Raw genomic sequence first — 19,207 nt, 5'->3', positions numbered from 1 at the left:
CTGCATGAAAGGCAAGTACCCAACCTGTGGTGCTATTGCTCTGGTCCGCCATCTTTTTTTTTTTTTTCAAAACCCCAATTTTTCCATTTATATCATGCTAATTTCTAATAGTAAGGAATATAGATTAATTATACTACATTATATCTTAGCCAAAATGCCTAAAAGTGATGGAATGCAGAATAGTTATAAGAAATTTAGTTTTGAGAGGAAATATTGTTGCAGATCTATATTGGCGTAGGGGAAGACAAGAGTTTTTTCAGTGTAGATCACATAAGAAGGGCTGGGACAGTGATAAGAGCACATGCCTCACCTGTCTGAGTGTCTGGGGTTGGTTTTGGTCCAGTGCCACTGCAGACAGACAAACGGACAAAGTAGGTGCACAAAGTAGGCAATTACTACTGCAGAATCTGGGAGCTCCTTCCTGGAAAAGGCTGTTGCCTACAAAAACAAAAGAAACACTTTTCATTTCTTAAAGATTGAGTGTTTAGTGAGTGTAACAGACACAGTTAGGTGATGAAAACTTTTATCCTGATCATAAGATAATCATGGTCTTTGTACTCTGATCATGTGTAATGATGTACTCATTGTAGTACTTTCTTGTCAATAGTGGAATTTTTTTGTGCCATTTTGATAAGGCAAAAAATGGTCATATAACTTTCTTTAATTCTGTGGTCATTTTTTGTTTCCTATCTATCATTGACTGTTTTTATGTCTTTTGAATAACATGATTTTGTTTTGAATATCATGTTTTTTTCTACTTCCCTTCAGTGATTTGTTGTTGCTATGAGCAGGGTCAATTCTTTTCAGTTGTGTTGCTCACCTTGGGTTGCACACTTTAATTGCAGTGTTCAGGCATACCTGAGCCAGAGGTTTCACTGGTGTTTTGTACACTCAACATCAGAGATTGACCTGTGACATCACTCTTGCAAGGTAGATGCTTTAAGAGCCATTGATCCATCCAACACATCCCTCCTTTGGTTAATTTAGAGTCAACACCGAGGCCTATTTCCAACTGGAGAGATTCTTTTTTTATTTTTACTTTCTTTTTGGGGGGACCATATCTGTTGGTACTCAGGGCTTACTCCTGGTTTTGTGTTCAGGGATCACTCCTGGCAAGTTCAGGGGACCTTTTGGGGTGCTGGGGAACTGATCCCGGGTTGGCTGTGTACAAGGCAAATGCCCTTCCTGATGCACTATTACTCTGACCCCTGGAGAGGTATTTATTTATTTTTTCTCATAATTCCTTAGTGATACACACACATATTTAAATTTGGAAAATAAGTCAGTATTCCCAAGATTGAGTTTGGTGAAATTTCTGAAATGTATTTTACTCTACTTATTTATTTTTACTCTTCTAATTTATTTATTCAGGCTTTGGGACTATAGCCAGCAGTGGTAAGGACTCACTCCTCACTTGTGCTCGGCTCGGCAGGCTCGAGGGACCATATAGAGTGCTTGGGGTTGGCCACATGCATGGCAAGTACCCTGCCTACTTCACTCTTTCTCCAGCCCTCCACCCTACTTTTGAAATCCATATCATGTAGTGATGTATGGATGCAACTAGTAGCTAACCAGGCCAGCTTTATAGAAAATTGCCTTGAGCAATACTATCTCTACTCCCTGTACCTGTACCTCAAGCATTTCAGGTGATTGTTAATTTCAAAACTTAGATCAAATTAGGATTTATAATAACATGATTAAGGTAGGTTTTGCTTATATCCTGGTGCACAAGAAAAACTTGTCTCTTACCCTTTGCAATTTTAGGAGTGGTGTTTCACATGTCCTTAAATATTAATTTATTTTTGGTTGTTTGTTTTTTGGGACCACATCCTGAGTTGCTTAGGCTACTCCCAGAATGTTGATTGGGAGTTTGCTCATGGAAGTGCTTGAGGGTAAAGGGTGGGGTGGGGTGGGGTGGGGTGAGGTGGGGAGAGAAGTCCTCATAATTCTAAGATTGAACCTTGAAAAGCATATATACTGGTCCTTTGAGCTATCTCCTTTTTCCCTTACGAAAAGCATGTGTACTGGTCCTTTGAGCTATCTTCTTTGCCCCTTTTTTATTTTTTGAACTCCCAGGAGTGCTGGTGCCTACTCTTGCTACATCTGGCTGTGCTTGGAGACTAGGGAGAGAGTAAAGCCTCTTTGGTTTTACTATTTATCTTCTAATAAGGTGTGTCAGTTTGTTTGTTTATTTGGCTGATTGGGGAGGGGGATTGGACCACACCCAGCGATGCTCAGGGCTCACTCCTGGCTCTGTACTCAGAGATCACTCCTGGGACCATCAGGGTACCAGGGACCAAACCCACGTCAGCTGTGTACAAGGCAAGTAAGTACCCTACCTGCTATACTCTGACTCTGACCCCATCAGTTAATTTATTTTAAAATGTGTTACAACTTCAAACTTTTTCTTAAAGAAACCAGAGTGATATTACTACAGGTAGGGTGCTTGCCTTGCATGAGGCCAACCTGGGTTCTATCCCTGGCACCCCATATGGTCTCCTGAATTCTGCCAAGAGTGATCCCTGAGCACTATTTGATGTGGCCAAGAAAAATTAAAAAAAAATTTCTAAAATATATTCTTGTACCCTTGGCAATGTGATAGACATTTCCAAAGTCTTATGTATATTTAGTTCTTAAAGACTTGTTTTTCCATAGTGGCTTATTTTAAAATACTCAGTATGCAGTTTTGCATTCTTTTGGGGATGGAGAAATCCCGTTTTTGTCATGTTCTTGAAACATTCTTTGACTTACTATGGATTCTTAGCCTTTTCCTTGTTTTGGGATTTGAAATTTTTTAAAAATGAAGTAGCATTGTATCACAAACATTATATAAGTTTGATAAAATCATCATTATAAGTCAACATTGTACGTACTGTCAGAAAGGATTACTTTTTTTTTTTTTTTTTTTGCTTTTTGGGTCACACCTGGCGATGCACAGGGGTTACTCCTGGCTGTGCACTCAGGAGTTACTCCTGGCAATGCTCAGGGGACCATATGGGATGCAGGGAATCGAACCCGGGTTGGCTGCGTGCAAGGCAAACACCCTACCCGCTGTGCTATCTCTCCAGCCCCAGGATTACTTTTTTAGTTTTAGAATATAAATTTTCATATAGAAATCCTTTTTTCTCTATTCGTATTGAAATGGTGTGCTTTAACAGTGATTTTGTTAGTTCAACCTTGTAATACTATTTCAAAGCCTCTCCACTAGGAAGTCAGAACCTCTGCCACTGTGCTTTAGGAATTTTTTTTTTTTAATTAAGTCTCCAGAGAGAGTATAGCTGGTAGGGCTCTTTACTTACACACAGCTGATCCAGGTTCCATCCTCTCACCTGCCCCACAAGAAATGACTCTTGAGGGAGTGTAGAGCCAAGAATAAGCCCCTGTACATCACCAGGTATGGTCCCAAAAAACAAATAAATAAACTTTAAGCTTTTATATCTTAGGCCTAATGTTATACCTCAATAAAGTGGAAGGAAATAGTCAAAGTTGTATGTCTTTCTCTTTCATTTTTAATCCTTGAGATCTTGGCAAATCTTTTAAAGAATTTCTTTTGTCAACTGGTGCTAGAGAGATAGTACAGTGGGTAGGTCACTTACCTTTCAAGTATCTGACCTGGGTCTGATCCCTGGCACCACAGATGGTCTCTTGAGCCTACCAGGAATGATCCCTGAGTGCAGAGCCTGTGTGTGTGTTTGCGTTTTGGGGCCATACCTGGCAGTACTTGGAGGCTCCCTCCTATTGACTCTGTGTTGGACTGTCTCCTTTGCAGTAAACTTTTGTTTGTTTTATTCCTTGTTATTTATTTTTCGTTTATTTATTTATTTTTTCCTTGTTATTTTTGATCATCCCCTTTCTGTGCTAAGTATTCCTGGCTCTGTGCTCAGTAGTGCCTCCTGGTGGTACTTGGGGGATCATATGTGGTATTAAGTATTTTTATTGTTGGTTTTGGTCTTGGGGCCACACTTAGTGATGCTCAGGGCTTACTCCTGGCTCTGTGCCCAGGGATCACTTTTGGTGAGGCTGAGGGGACAATGTGTGGGGCCAGGGATCTAACGCAGGTTAGCTGTATGCAAGGCAGGCACCCTACCTGCTATACTGTTGCTGCTCTGGCCCATAGAGCTGTTAAGTTTAAAGCTGTCTCATTGCTGGTTAATGAACGTATGAAGTGAGGTAAGTGTTTTTCATTATTAAGTAAACATATTTTTAGATGTCACCAAACTCCCAAATTGATATGTCCAAAAAATATTTTTTTTTGAGAGTTCTGTATGGACAGCTGCTGTTTGGGTATTCCCACTTAGAGGTTTTTGGTTTTTATTTTAAATAATATGGCTCTTCCCAATGATGTTCTGCCCTCACTCGTTTTAGTTTTTGATGCTTGGTAACATGTGATAGTTATGGGGGTTAGGGAACAGGGTATATAGACCTGGGAATCAAATTCAGGGACTCTCTTGTACTAGACCTGTGCTCTTAACATTTGAACCACATCTCTGCACTCCAACTTGGTTGTTATTGCTGAAATATTATCATGTCAGACTTAACATGGGTTTGTGATTCTAGAATTCATGCTTCCTTTGTTTTTCCTTTTTATGATAATTATACCACCGTTTCCCAGGTAACACATATTCCGTTCTAGGCCTGTTCTCCCACATTCCCTCTTGGGATGTATAACTTCTTTCTTCAGTGGTGCTCTCCACTATGGAGTCATGCACATCCCCACTCAGGGGAATGGATTCTCTCCTTTACTGTACACTGTCGAGGTAACCAGACTTGTTCATTAGTTGTCAGCTCCTCTCTTTGGTCTATTCGTGGATCTTTTGGGCTTGTCTTTAGCAGATTCTTCTGCCCTTACTTCCTGCTTTCACTACTGCTATCAACTTCATGTCCTTTAAAGTGACTGGCTAAATTCTCTGTCATCTTATCTCTGATTTTATTGGAGGCTCTGTAATTTATAATATGTTTAATAATAGACTTTTATGCGTATAGCATTCCAAAACCACACCTTCCACTGGGGCCTCTGACTTCTACCACCATCGATATTGAGTTCCACATTGTCCCTAGACAGTACCCTCAAAATGTCACTCTGATCCTGTAGAACTGCTGGCATTTCCTTTTTAGCTAATAGGTAACGGCCTCTTGTTTTAAGGAATACTACTTGGGGACTGGGCATATGGCTCAACGGGTTAGTGCACATGTTCTGCGTACAGGAGCCCCTTTGATTCAGTCTCTAGCACTGTATACCCCCCCACCCCCCAAATACCGCTGAGAGCAGACCCAAGGAATGTGCAGTGCCTCTGAGCACTCACTGCCTGGTTTGCCCTTTCTTTCTTTTTCTTTTTTTTTTTTTTAATAGTTTATTTCTTTATTGAATCACTGTGGGAAAAGTTACAGAGCTTTCGGGTTTAGGTCTCAGTCATGTAAGTATCAAACACATTTCCCTTTACCAATACTTATTTTTAACCGTGAACCCCAATAGAACCCCACCTCCCACCCCTCCCAATTCCTGTGAGGCAGATGAGTTCTAGTTAATACTCTATCTACTTTGACTAGATACATTGTTTCGATAGAAGATGCACAATTATTGTTTAGAGTTTACGACCCCACCCCCAATCAGATATGCTGAAACAGCGTTGCAAAATGATTTGCTTTCTATAGCTTGGTTTAAGAATAAAATGATGTCGCACGGCCGCGATAGCAGCCGCGCGGTTTTGGATTTCTGCTGTTTTACTTATTAACCCTGGAAGTATTTCTATTAAAAGTTAGATAGTTAAGAGATTGGTTTCTGTGCTCTGGAGTCGTGGCCGTGCCAGAGAGCCGCTCGTGGGGGGCAGCTGGTGACCTCAGTCGGGCGTGAAGGACGGCCCAGAACGCCTCCCTTCCCATGAGGCCCCTGCCACCCCCCGCCCCCGGCTCAAACCTGCTGTCCACAAGGCTCCCGTGAGGCCGCCATCTTTCTTTCCAGAGAGGAGTCTGGTTTGCCCTTTAAAGGAGAGAGGGAGGGAGAGTCCCACCCCCTACTTTCTCCCTTTTATTTGCTGCCATTTCCCACCCCTTGCCGTGTCATTGTCTATTTTGACGAGGGAGATTTAAAGTGACTGGCTAAATTCACCTGGCACTTTACCTTTCCACTCCCACTGTAATGGTATTGAGATCTCATTGAAACTATATCAAGACCTTCTAACTTCTTAACCTTCCTTTGTCGGAGAGTCCTGAAATCAGGGATAATGGCTGCCCTGAAAACTTCGCCTTTTTTTTTTTTTTTTTCGCTTTTTGGGTCACACTCAGCAATGCACAGGGGTTACTCCTGGTTCATGCATTCAGGAATTAATCCTGGCCATGCTTGGGGGACCATATGGGTTGCTGGGAATCGAACCTGGGTCGGGCCACTTGCAAGGCAAACACCCTACTTACTGTGCTATCACTCCAGCCCCTGAAAACTTCACTTTTCAAAGAAGGTGAGCAAGTCCGAAGGCCAGAGCTGTCAGGTTTTATGAGTACAGCTCTTTATTAACTTTTTAGATGCCCCTCCCTCCTTATTCTTATCCTGGATTTAATAAAAAGAACATAGTCTAGGTACTGACTAGTATGGAGGAAGAAGAAATACAGGGTAGAAAAGGTCAAAACATTTGTAAGACAGTAGCTGGAACTATAAGTACAGTGAGTATGATTAATAGCTTTGCACACAGCCAACCTGGTTTCAGTCCCTGGTACCCCATTTGTTAGCTGAGCCCCACTGAGCACCACTGGGATGTGGCATAAACACAAATGAAAAGAATTGTAAGACTGTGAGAAGCATTTTGTTTTAGTAATCTTCCTGCCATCAGATGTGGAGATGTTTCCTAAGGTTGACTTGGAAGCAGGCATTGGGAGAGTGAGGCCTGACATTGTTCAAAGGCAGTGACTTGCAGATAGGAAACTTTTCCCAAAGGCAATTTAGGTTTATTTTCATGTCCTGTTTGTAAAGTACTACATTTCTATGTCTCTCTTGAATGGATCGGTGGGATGTGCATTGGAACTCTTTTGAATTAGGATGGGGTATGGTCTTCTTCCATGAGGAAGATGAAAAATACTAGTAGGTTTTTTGTTTGTTTGCTTGCTTTCTTTTGGATGGTGAGCACCTGATGATGCGCAGGACTTACTCCTGGTTTTGGGCTCAGGGGTCACTCCTGTCTGTGCTTGGTTAGATGGGACCATGTGCAATTTGAACTGGGCGTGTCTGCATGCAAGGCAAGTAACCTACCCACTTAATGTCTTGCCTGGAAATAGCAGTGGTTTCTTAATGCAAGGAATTTAGCTATTCCCTAAATGAAACCTATGACTCTCATCTGAACAGGGGCTAGACAGAAAATAAGAGACAGGTTATAAGGCAGGAGAAACAGAGTAAGCTAGGTAGTTTCTGTATTGCACCTAAGAATAAATCTGTGGGCAAATGATTTATATATTCTCTGGTGGCGAAGCCTAGCAATTTCCTGAAATAGTTATTATCTAGTATTTCTTGTTGATTGTCAAATGTGAGGGTGTTCACTGAGTAGAGTTTTTCAGATTCTTCTAGTTAATTCCCTGTGTTCTAAGATGCACAAGGGAATACTGAACTCAACTTTCCCCTTGTTTGCTTTATAGTCTCTTTTTAGAATATACTCAGAACAGTGACTTCTGAAAGGGAAATTTTTGTTTGTTTTTTGGGCCACAGTTCGCAGTGTTCTGGGGTTACTCCTGACTTTATACTCAGGGATCACTTCTGGTGGGCTCAGAGGATCTAAACCAGCCTCAAGCAAGGCAAGCACTGCACTTGCCATACTATCTCTCCAGCCTTGTAAATTTTCATCTCTCATTTCACATTATTTACCAAAGTCTAATAAATCATCTTTTTATTTAAAGGTTATTGTTAATTTTAGAAGGAATCAGAACTTGTAAATAATTAAGTAAATTATGTTTTCATTTATTAAAATCTTACCGGAATTTTACTCCTCATCTTTATAGACAATGTGCCAGAGGAACTTCGAGAGCCATTTTACATTGATCAGTATGACCAAGAGCACATCAAGCCACCTGTTGTTAATTTGCTCCTGTCGGCTGAACTGTACTGTCGTGCTGGGAGTCTCATTCTCAAGAGTGATGCAGCAAAACCCCTCTTAGGCCATGATGCTGTAATCCAGGCTCTAGCACAGAAGGGTCTTTATGTCACTGACCAGGAAAAGTTGGTAACTGAACGAGATCTCCACAAGAAACCCATACAGATGGTGAGTATTTATGTAAGCAAGATTAGTTTATTTAAAGTGCATATTTTTGGGGGGAGGTCGGTGGGTGTGGCTCTGTGCCCAGGGGTCATCCTGGGATGCTCAAGGAACCTTGTGTAGTACTGGAGACTGGAGACTAACCTGGTGTCAGCTACATGCACGACCAGTTGCCTTAACCTCTACTATCTCTCTAGCCTCTGAAGTGCATACTTTTGATTGTGAATTGTAATATAAAACAAGAAAATAAGTTTGAAATTAGATTGTCTTCAACTATAGTATAAAAACTTCTTAGTGACTTCCATTTCCAAATTCAGGAAAATTTTAATAAATTATTTTGGATTTTTTTGTCTTATCTAATACTGAAAAAAATGAATTATACAGTTTTCCCAAAAAAATGAATTACACAGTTTTCAACTACTTTAAAGTGATTTTTATTGTTTGCTTTTTTTTTTCTTTTTGTGGTGTCAGGAATAGAATCTAGCGACTCACATGCAAGATAAGTGCTCTACTATTGAGTTAACATCTATGGCTCAACTCTTACTCGATCTTAAGGATTATTTTTCTATCATAGAGACTAGCTAGAAGAAAATGAAGAGTACATTCTTGATTTTATTCCTTTTTCCTGTTTATTGGTTTGATTTTAAGGGCCACATCTGATGGTACTTATAAACTATTCCTGGGTCTGTCTTAGGGGTCACTCCTAATGGTGCTCAGGGAACCATGTGGTGCTAAGAATCAAATCCATGTCTCCTACATGCAAACCATGTATGCAGCTATCTCTCTGCCCCCTTGATTCATTTTTTAATTAATTCTGTTAGTGTGGTACTGGGAGTTGAACTCAGGTATCCTACTGCTGGGCAACATCCCAAGTCCTTGATTTTATTCTTATTTGGGAAAATGTGAGATTTTTCTGTTTATTTGCAGCTTGAACTCCTCTTGGTAAATTTCTGCACATCAGATATTTTAGTTTTTTTAATATAAATTAATTTATTCTGTGGAAAACACGGTTAAGAAAGAACTCTTGAGCTTGGAGCTAGAGGGATAGTATATCAAGTAAGATGCTTGTATGCTATGGCCCCCTGAGCACAACCAGGAGTGATCCCTGAGCACAGAGCTAGGACTAAGCCCTCAGCACAGCAGGGTATGGCTCAAAAACCAAAGAAAAAATAAAAATTCTAAACAGGCCTATACTTATAGGAACTCTCTTAGCATACACTTCAAAGACAAAACCAAAATGTTCAAGTTCATTGTATATTGCTTTGGTGTGCCACATTATTTTGTTTTCAGATGCTTAACTAACCACAAGAATAATATTAGAAGGATAAGTGGGTTTTTTTTTAACATTAAGTCATACTCTTCTATGAGACTAGTCTTCAGAAGTAGAAAAGAGTATGATTTTTGTAGAGAAATATATTAATAAATTTTGAAGTCATGAAACTTATGGACAAAAATTTGCTTTCCAAATCTAGTAGTAAATGAGGTAATAACCTCTTTGCTTTAGGCTGTTTCCTTCTTTAAAATCATGTTTCTTGGGCTAGGAAACCTCATAAACAGTTCTCAAAGATAGGCCTTCCCTACTATTCAATCTTTCTGGCTTTTCTCTCCCTCCCTCCATCCCTTCTTAAATTTTATTTCAGGGGGCTGGAGTGATGGCACAGCAGGTAGGGCATTTGCCTCGCACACAGCTGACCCGGGTTTAATCCCCAGCATCCCATATGGTCCCCTGAGATCCGCCAGGAGTCATTCCTGAGTGCAAAGCCAGGAGTAACCCCTGTGCATCGCCAGGTGTGACCCAAAAAGCAAAAATAAATAAATTTTATCTCAATAAATGGGGGGGGGGGGGGGAGAAAGCGAAAGTACACATCTCAAGTTATGCTGTAGACAACAATATCTCTTTCATTTTTCTGGTGTTTCTATGCATTTAGATGGCCACTGATCTTAAATGATGTAAGCTTAACAAATAAGATGGAAGATGACTGGGAAAGAACTAATTGGAATGAGATAAGTGATCTAAATATAAGTGTAGCTGATAGGCATTGGGAATATATATATATATATATGGTGGATATTCTGCTGGGGAAGGTCAGAAATTATCTTAAATTTTTATAGCTATTGTTGATGCATAGTGCTAATTATTTTTCTGTTTTTTTGTTATTAGAAATCTATTTTGGATTCTATTATTTGCAGGTAGTTTTATATTACATACACCTCATTTTTAATTCACATTGTCCTTGATATCTTCTGTCCATGTGTATTATATTCAAATCAGTAGTGGATAGAACAGGGATGAAGAATTAAAGTGATCAGATTAAAGGAATAGTTTGATTCAAGTTGACTATTATATACTTTAAGTTAGAGTTACATACATGGAAGCATAAATGATGTGAAGCTAAAAAGGGAGGGTTACATTATGAAGATACTATGAAACAGTTGAGGATTTGTGTATATGTGGACATGTGTATTATAGGATGGTGGAATACATTATCTTTTTTGCTTTTTATTTTTTTCCTGTTTACATCAAAATATTTTAAAACACCATTAAATATTTTCTGAATGGATATACTCTCTGTGTAAGTTACTGTAGCTTATTCTCAGATCTTTGTGATTCATTCTTGTTACTTATTAGACTGGTCGCTGTCCTGTCACTGTCCTCCCGTTGTTCATCAATTTGATAGAGTGGGCCCAGCAACGTCTCCATTGGAGACTTTGTTGTTACTGTGTTTGGCATATCAAATACATCATGGTGAGCTTGCCAGGCTCTGCCATGTGGGCGAGATACTCTCGGTAGCTTTCTGGGAAGCTCTTTTTATCTAGTTTACTCTGCCAAGAAGTGTGCTTATACATCTTTACATCTCAGACTCATTTATCTTAATTCTTAGAACAACCTTTGAGAAAAAATATGGTGGCTCTGTTCTGCTTATAAGGAAGCTGAGGCTCTGAGAGTATCATGTTTAAAATGAGGTAGAGAAGGCAGGACTCATGCCATCCTCTTTGCATACTTTATCTCATATTGTGAAATTTTGATTTCAGTCTTTGCCTAGAATATAGGAAAGTAATAGGAACAGGGTATAGGAGTTGTTGGAAGTGGGAAATGGAGCGGTAGAGGAAAGGATAAGTGGTGTGCTGCCTTCCCATCTGCCTAATGGTTTGAAGGTTTGGTAGTTTAATTTGCCCAGATTTTTTTTTTTTAAGTAATTTCAGCGTTTTGTTCCTATCTTGAAGTTTATGTTTCATGTAACATGGAAGAAACTAATTGGGTTGGATGACTGTTCATAGAGGATGAAGCCAAGTTGTTATTGATCTGTTTTTTGGGGGGGTTTTTTGGGGGGTTTTTTGTTTGTTTTGAGTGGATGTGTTTCTTTGCCGGGAGTGGTGCAGGGGGAATTGGGCTACAGCTGGGACTGCTCAGTAGTCCACTCCTGACTCTGTTCAGGGGCCCATATGCCATGCTGGGGATCAAACCTTGGGTTAATCAGTGTGCAAGTCAAGTGTCTTAACCCCTACACTATCTCTTTGGCCTCTGGATGTGTTTTTCATTTTTAAGATTGTGTGAAATAGTTAACTATTTTTTCTGGATACATGGAAAGTATTAAGAACAGAGAACTTATCTCAGGAATATCTGCTGTCCTTTTTTTCCCCCTTTTTCTTCAGTTTTTCTCCTCACCAACATACTGATCCTATTTGGCAGCTGCTCTTATGAATTTCCATGGCATCACCATCTGTTGGAACTGAATGTAACTTATTTTGTAGAAACTTAAAAAAAAAAAAATTCCCAATTTAAAATGAAAAACTTTAGAGAAAAATGATTACATAAATGTAGAATGATAGTTGAAGACATAGTGATTTCTTGTCGTTCTTTTATAATAGTGCCTTGAAAATCTATAAACAGAGATTGTCTTTAAAAAATTATCATAAATTCTTATAGCTATTGTTTCTTTTTGCATATTGCTGAATCTTGGTTTGCTGTTTGCCAGTCATTAGAAACCTAATTTGGATTCCATTATTTCTATGTAGTGTATTGTGTAACACCTTAGTTTTAATTCACATTGTCTTTGATATCTTCTGTTCATGTGTATTATATTCAAGTAAGTTTTATTGAAATAATTAAAGTTCCCAAACTTACTTTCTTATAGAAATAATTTGCCGAATGGTGCTTATTTTACCAAATGATCTCACAAAATCTTTTTCATATATTTATAATAAAATAGAAGTCAGTGAGGCCACTTGTTAATTTGTTCAGTTTATTTGTGGAGCGTCTGTCATGTAATATATTACCTACCATAATTAAAGAGTTTTATTTTGTTTTTTTAACAATTAAAGGGGGGAAGAATTATTTTCCTCAGTTCTTAGATTTCTTTGAGCCTGTGCTGTTCTGTCATTGAAAATAAGTTTTTGAATGCACAGTATTCCACAGTTGCAGAATTGGGCCTGTCTTTCCAGGAAGTACTTTGGTATGCTTGCTAGGATAGAGGGATGCTGGTATTGTTAAAAAGCTAATAGTTTTAGTTTGTGTGGTGAGCAGTCAAATAGATAGAGAAAAAGATCAGTATGAAAAACTGATAATAAGCAGAGGACTGGGGAGGTCTTACATGCTCTTGCCTTGCATGCAGGTAGGGCTCTTGCCTTGAACACTTCCAGCCTGGATTCTATTCCCTGCATCCCATACTGCTAAGAGTAGTTCTGAATGCAGAGCCAGGAACATCACTGAGTATGTGCCCCCCCCCAAACAAAGAGATAATTAAAAAGACCGATGATAAGCAATATGATGTGACAAGCTATTGTGAGAGTCTTACCCTGGAGCACTGGTCTGAAATGATAAGGATATCTGTGAGGCCAAGATAAGAAGGAACAGATACAAAAGTTCAGAAAAGTAAACCACTCTGGATGATTAAATTCCTACCATGAATTAGAATGAATTTTTTAAAAATTTTATTAGTGAAACACCATGAGGTACAGTTGTAGACTTACAAATTTTTGTGCTTGGGTTTCAGTTATACAATGATCGAGTACCCATCCCTCCACCAGTGCCCATTCTCCACCACCAGTGATCCCAGTAACCCTCCCACCCCCCATCCCACCCCGCCTCTGTGGCAGGGCATTCCCTTTTGTTCTCGCTCTCCTTTTGGGTGCTGTGGTTTGCAAAAGACGCATCGAGTGGCAGTCATGTTCACTCTATAGTCTACTTTCAGCATGCATCTCCCATCCTGGGCAGATCCTCCCAACACCCTTTATTTGGTGCTCCCTTCTCTCTCTCTGAGCTGCCTTTTCCCCTAGCATGTGTGACTGGCCTACAAGCCATGGAGTAAACCTCCTGGTACTTATCTTGGCTATAGAATGATTTTGTGAATTTGAAATTTTACAGTTTTATTTACCTTATAGTTTGTGCAATATGAGGTACTTTCCTTGTTTTTATGTTTTGACTTTTGGGCCACACCTGGCTATGCTCAGGGGCTACTCCTGACTCTCGGGATTAGCACCAGGTGGGTTCATGGGAGACTCTGGTATCTGGGTTAGAACCCAAGCTTCCTGCATGCTTTGCATGTACCCAGTTTGTTGAGCCACTTTAATATTTGGGGGGAATTATAGGTCTAGGGAGTGTGATACAGTATTGAAAAAATAGATCAAGTCCTTGTTTATAGAGAGCTAATATTTTAGTGGCAAAATGGGTTATAAAAATACTTTCTAAAACCCCTATGCAACCCCTGGCAAGCTCCCCGTGACATATTCAATATGCTGAACACAGTAACAATAAGTGTCACACTGGAGACGTTACTCGGCCCGCTCAAGCAAATCGATGAACAATGGGATGATAGTGCTAGTGCTAAAACCCCTATGTATATATTAATAACACGAAAAGACGGTGAAGGAAGTAAACCAGAAAGGCTCTAGAAAGACTGGCTGTTTTCTTACGTGGCCAGGGAAGGTCTGTCTAAAGAGTTGACATTTGAACTGAGACCTAAATACCAGAAGGACCCAGCATGTGATGGTCTGAAAATTCCAGGCAAAAGGAACCTGGCAAAGTTTACTGGCCTTGATGCAGGAGTCAATTTGATGTGTTTCAGAAGCGTTTCAGAAGCGAAGAATGCAGCTGAGATTGGTTCCCGCAATGCTGATAAGGAAGGGGGTGGTAAGAGACCTGGTTAGGGAGGAGGATTGTAATGTAACCAAGAAGGTACAGCCTGGCAGACAATGAGAAGTTTGAGTTTTCTTTGGAGTGTAGAAGGAAATCACTGGAACATTTTAAGTAGTTCCCTATGGGTTTTTTGTTTTGTTTTGTTAATGCCTTCAGGTTTCTATATAGACAGTATAGAAGGTACAAGTGGGAAGGGGGGGTGGGGTAGGGTGGGGTGAGCTAGAATGGAGGAATTGTATTTTGAACATATTAAATGTTTTTTGTTTTATTTGGGAGGGATCTCCCAAGCAGGGAGCCAGGGGTCCACTCAAGGAGACATTCAGCCAACCAGACAGAGCGTTCAATGCTTGGTTTCAGTTTTGGGACTACCAAGGCCCATATGGTGATTCTGGGGCCAAAACCTACAGTGTCAGGGATTGAACTTGTTTTTGTAAGTCATCAGTCCCCAAACCTGACCTGGATTGGTAAAGTTCTTAATTATTTAGTCCCTGTGAAACTACAAAATTATTCATGATGGGGTTTCAGACATAAAATGTTTCAACGCCAATTCCTTCATCAGTGTCCACATTCCTCCATTCGTGCCCTCACACAATGTGTTAAATTTTAAATGCTGTCTAGCAATTAGTAAGCTGTATATATGAATCTGAAGTCCTGTGTAGAGATTTAAATTTGGGAGTTATCAACTGCAGCCCATAGGACTGAGTTGTAGAGCACTTAGAGAATGTGAATAGAGGATTACTAAAAACTATTACAGTAATCCTGGTGCATTTTAATATAAGAACAGTACAGTAGAACAATAATTTGAGAAAAAGAAATGGGTGGCATATATGTGATAACTTTAGTTTACTTTAGTAATCTTTAGATTACTTTAGTAATCTCTATTTCTTGCACAGTGAAGCAGGGATCAGCATGATTAATTATCCAGATAAGAATATACAGGACTGGGGCTGGAGCTATAGCACAGTGGGTAGGGTGTTTGTCTTGCACGTGGCTGACCGGGTTCGATTCCCAGCATCCCATATGGTCCCCTGAGCACTGCCAGGAGTAATTCATGAGTGCAAAGCCAGGAGTAACACCTATGCATCGCTGCGTGTGACCCAAATAGCAAATATATATATATATATATGACCTAGAGTGATAGATAGTACAGTGGGTAGGGTGATTGCCTAGCAATCACTGACCCAGGTTCAATCCTGAGCCCACCAAGAGCAACCCCTGAGCTCAGAGCCAGGAGTAGGACCTGAGCACCACCACGTGTGGCCTACAAACCCGTAAATAGATAATACTAATGTGATATTTGTGTATATTGTGAAATCATAGTAAGTCTCAGCATCACCATATATAGTTAATTTTTTTTTTAATTAAAGCTTTTAAGATCTGTTTGTTGGGGGGGAGGGGGGTTAAGATAGGTATCAAGACTCAAACCCAGGGGCTGGAACCGTAGTACAGCGGGTAGGGTGTTTGCCTTGCACGCGGTTCAATCCCCGGCATCCCATATGGTCCCCCCCAGCACCACCAGGAGTAATTCCTGAGTACAGAGCCAGGAGTAACCCCTGAGCATCACTGGGTGTAACCCAAAAAGAAAAAAAAAATTCAAACCCAGTCCTCCTACATCAAGGCAAATTCTCTATTATTAGGTTACAGCTGTGGCTCCAAGACTTACTCTCTTAGCTCTTAACAAGAGAATATAATATATAATAATTATAGGTATTATAATTCAGACATACAATATAGTATTAACTGTATATTAGCTCTTTGACTTTTTTGTAGTTGGGAGTTTATGCTTTAGTCCCTTTCAAATTTTGTTCTTGTTAAAGTATTACTATTCGGGCCAAAGAGATAGTACTGTGGGTAAGGCACTTGTCTTGCACATGGACAACCAGGTTTGATTCCCAGAATACTGTATCATCCCATGGCCCTGCTAAGACTGATCCCTGAGCAGAGAGCCAGGAGTAAGCCCTGATCACAGCCAGGTGTGGACCAAAAATAATAAAATATATTCTGTGGATAACATTGACTTTTAATGACCTGAATTAGAATTTAGGTTTAAGTAAAAGTCAGTAGTTAATCATGATAACGACCATCCTGTTGTTCGTCAATTGCCTCGAGCAGGCCCCAGTAACATCTCCTTCTTCCTAGCCCTGAGATTTTTAAAAAGTGCATATTGAAGGCTCTTTCAGGGTTAGGAGAATGAGACCCATCATTGTTACTGGTATTTGGCATATTGGGTATGCCACAGGGAGTTTGCCAGACTCTGCCGTGTGGGCAGGTTACATTTGGTAGCCTGCCTGGTTTGTCCAAAGTAAGAATGAGATAAAATGTCATGTGGCTGCAAATGTGGCTGCGCACTTCTGGAAGCTGGGTTTTATAGTCTCTGGATCTTGGCCGTTGATGGGATTACATGGTGCCAGGGGGCCAGTTGGTGGGTGTGACCCCTGCCTACTGGAAGGTAGAGTCTCTCCTGCCCCAGTGCCTGGCTGTCCTCACCAGGGCCCCTTCTGGGGCGGGGTGGGAGGGGGAGCGGGTTGAGTTTCCCTCCCCGTCCCAACCAGAGCTCCAGCAGCCGAAGACCTCCAGAACCAGCCATCACAATGCTGAGATCTCCAAGCCTGCTCGGATCAGGGCTGAGCATCTTCCACACAGTAGTTAATAGTTCTTCACAAATTAGTTTTTAAAGGAATGTTTATGTTATGATGGGCCAATATTATAGAGGTGGCTGGCCTGATTTATATGGCCATTTGAAACTATTTTTAAAACTTAGTGTTGCTTGCTGACTTTTTTTTTTTAAGTTGGCAGGGGTGGGGTTTTTTTTTTCCATGTTCTTATTTCTTTATAGTAAGAGTTAACATCATGACAATTTGACCGTTTTATTGCAAGTAGAGGAATTCCTTGAGAATACATCCACGTTATTGGGAGGAAGTGGGTGTTAGGGAAAGGACTACTTTGTAGATGTTTAGCACCCATTCTAAGCATTCTTTCCCATGTGTTCAAACTTCTTTCAAATAAGCAGATATTTACTTGCCAGTGGGCTGGAGCGATAGCACAGCGGTAGGGCAGTTGCCTTGCACGCAGCCAATATGGCCGACCTGAGTTCGATTCCTCTGCCCCTCTCGGAGAGCCCGGCAAGCTACCGAGAGTATCTCGCCCGCACGGCAGAGCCTGGCAAGCTCCCCGTGACGTATTCAATATGCCAAACACAGTAACAAGTCTCACGATGGAGACATTACTGGGCCCGCTCGAGAAAATCGATGAACAACGGGAGGACCGTGATTCCGTGGTTACTTGCTAGTTAGCTAGTTAAGTACCTCACCCATCTACAGTTTTGATCCTTTTTCCCCCTTGTAACTAGCAGTCTAGGCCCTTGGCAGAGTCTGTGTTGAAGGCCCTTAAGAACTTTGGTTCTTTAGTTCTGCCACTGTGCCTTGTCAATCTGGATGGACACTGCTTCCCGCAGGCATTCCTGAAAGGAAATGGGTGACCTCTAGAAATGGCATGGGCCGGAGGAAAATGTCTTATTATGCTGTTTGATTTACTGCCATAACTTTGTTCACATTTTCTGCAACTTTCCATGCTGTTGTACAATTTAAAATCGTCTTTATAGTTTGTAAAACTCTGGGATGGGTAGTGACAGGAGGAACAGCATGATCTTCCCTTTTCTCTTCCTCATAGATATTACTTGGGAAAGGAATCCTGATAGGTAAGGCAAGTTAAGGAACAGCATTGATTTTGTTATAACCTTGCATGGTTCTCTAAGCTTGTTTTTTTCCTGGTATAACAAGTACTGTCAGGCATCTTTTCTTATACCCCCAGCTGAAAGAAATTTGCTGACAAACTTTCTTTCAAGCAGTTTTTTGAGTGTTAAATGGAGCTTTTACTGATGGTCTATTTTTATATGATAAAGCATAATACAGTGTATTTTATGTAATTTATTTTAGATTCTGAGGTTTGAAGACAGTTTTTGGCTCAGCATCACAGATGCCTGGGAAACTTTCAAATCTGGAAAGCTATAAAACATGAACCTGCTTTGAAGTCTACACCATATGTGATTGGTTAGGCTATACTCGGAATGTCCTATTGGTCAGCAAATGAAAGAGCAGAGCTTTCATTTGACATTTTTGGCATAAGGTGGCAGCAATTATGTTGAGTGGTGGTAGACGAGCCCAAGCTGCCATATATAAACTCTATAAAAATAAATCTTGCTCAGGTCCCAATCAATAGTTACGACATTTGGAAAATACATGGGTTCTTTACTTAAATCTTGATTCATTGGATAAAAGCATCTATTTTAGTAAAGGTTTTATAAAGCCTGTGTTTTATTGTCTTGGTTATTGTCTTTTTGCATACATTTCTGAAGATAGCTTTTTATTAACTGTAATTTTGAGCCAGGCATATCTTATTTAACTTAATTCCTTAGAATTTGTTAGAAGGTTGATACAATATCATTATTTTTCCAAATTGAAGTGTGAAGATTTATCATTAGATAATAAACAAGCCTATAGAAAAATTTCCATAAACTATTTGCTTTAATTAAAACAACTTTAAATTGTTGTATCACTTGGAACTTTGTGCTTTGATATATCTCATTTGATGCATCAAATGGGAAATCATGTCTCCACATTTTACAGATGACAAAAATGAAGCCCAGTAAAGTCTGAGTGACTTCCATCAGACTCTGTGACTGGACCAACAGCTGAACCTATGGTGTAGTGACTTTCATTGAACTAGAGGAGAGGGCAAAGTTGGGGTGGGGCCAGTGGCCATGGTAGCATAAGCCCCCAGAAGAGCTGTTCTTTAAAAATTAACCTACTGAGACAGAATTTCAGTACTACGTACAAGTTAC

General features: G+C 40.2%; 1 protein-coding gene across 2 annotated transcripts in view; it reads left to right on the top strand.

The window, feature by feature from the left end:
- The window catches only part of CAMSAP2 (calmodulin regulated spectrin associated protein family member 2), an 85,370-nt gene that overhangs the window by 20,814 nt on the left and 45,349 nt on the right, over positions 1–19,207 (top strand). For both annotated transcript variants that reach the window (XM_056110508.1, XM_056110507.1), the window contains exon 2: positions 7,978–8,237. In XM_056110508.1, the coding sequence (XP_055966483.1) occupies positions 7,978–8,237 (260 nt within the window). The remainder of the gene's footprint in view (positions 1–7,977; positions 8,238–19,207) is intronic.

This window comes from Sorex fumeus, unplaced genomic scaffold, assembly GCF_029834395.1.
Source record: "Sorex fumeus unplaced genomic scaffold, SorFum_2.1 ptg000010l, whole genome shotgun sequence".
Classification (NCBI taxonomy): Eukaryota; Metazoa; Chordata; class Mammalia; order Eulipotyphla; family Soricidae; genus Sorex; species Sorex fumeus.
This window is presented reverse-complemented; position numbering and strand designations above follow the sequence as displayed.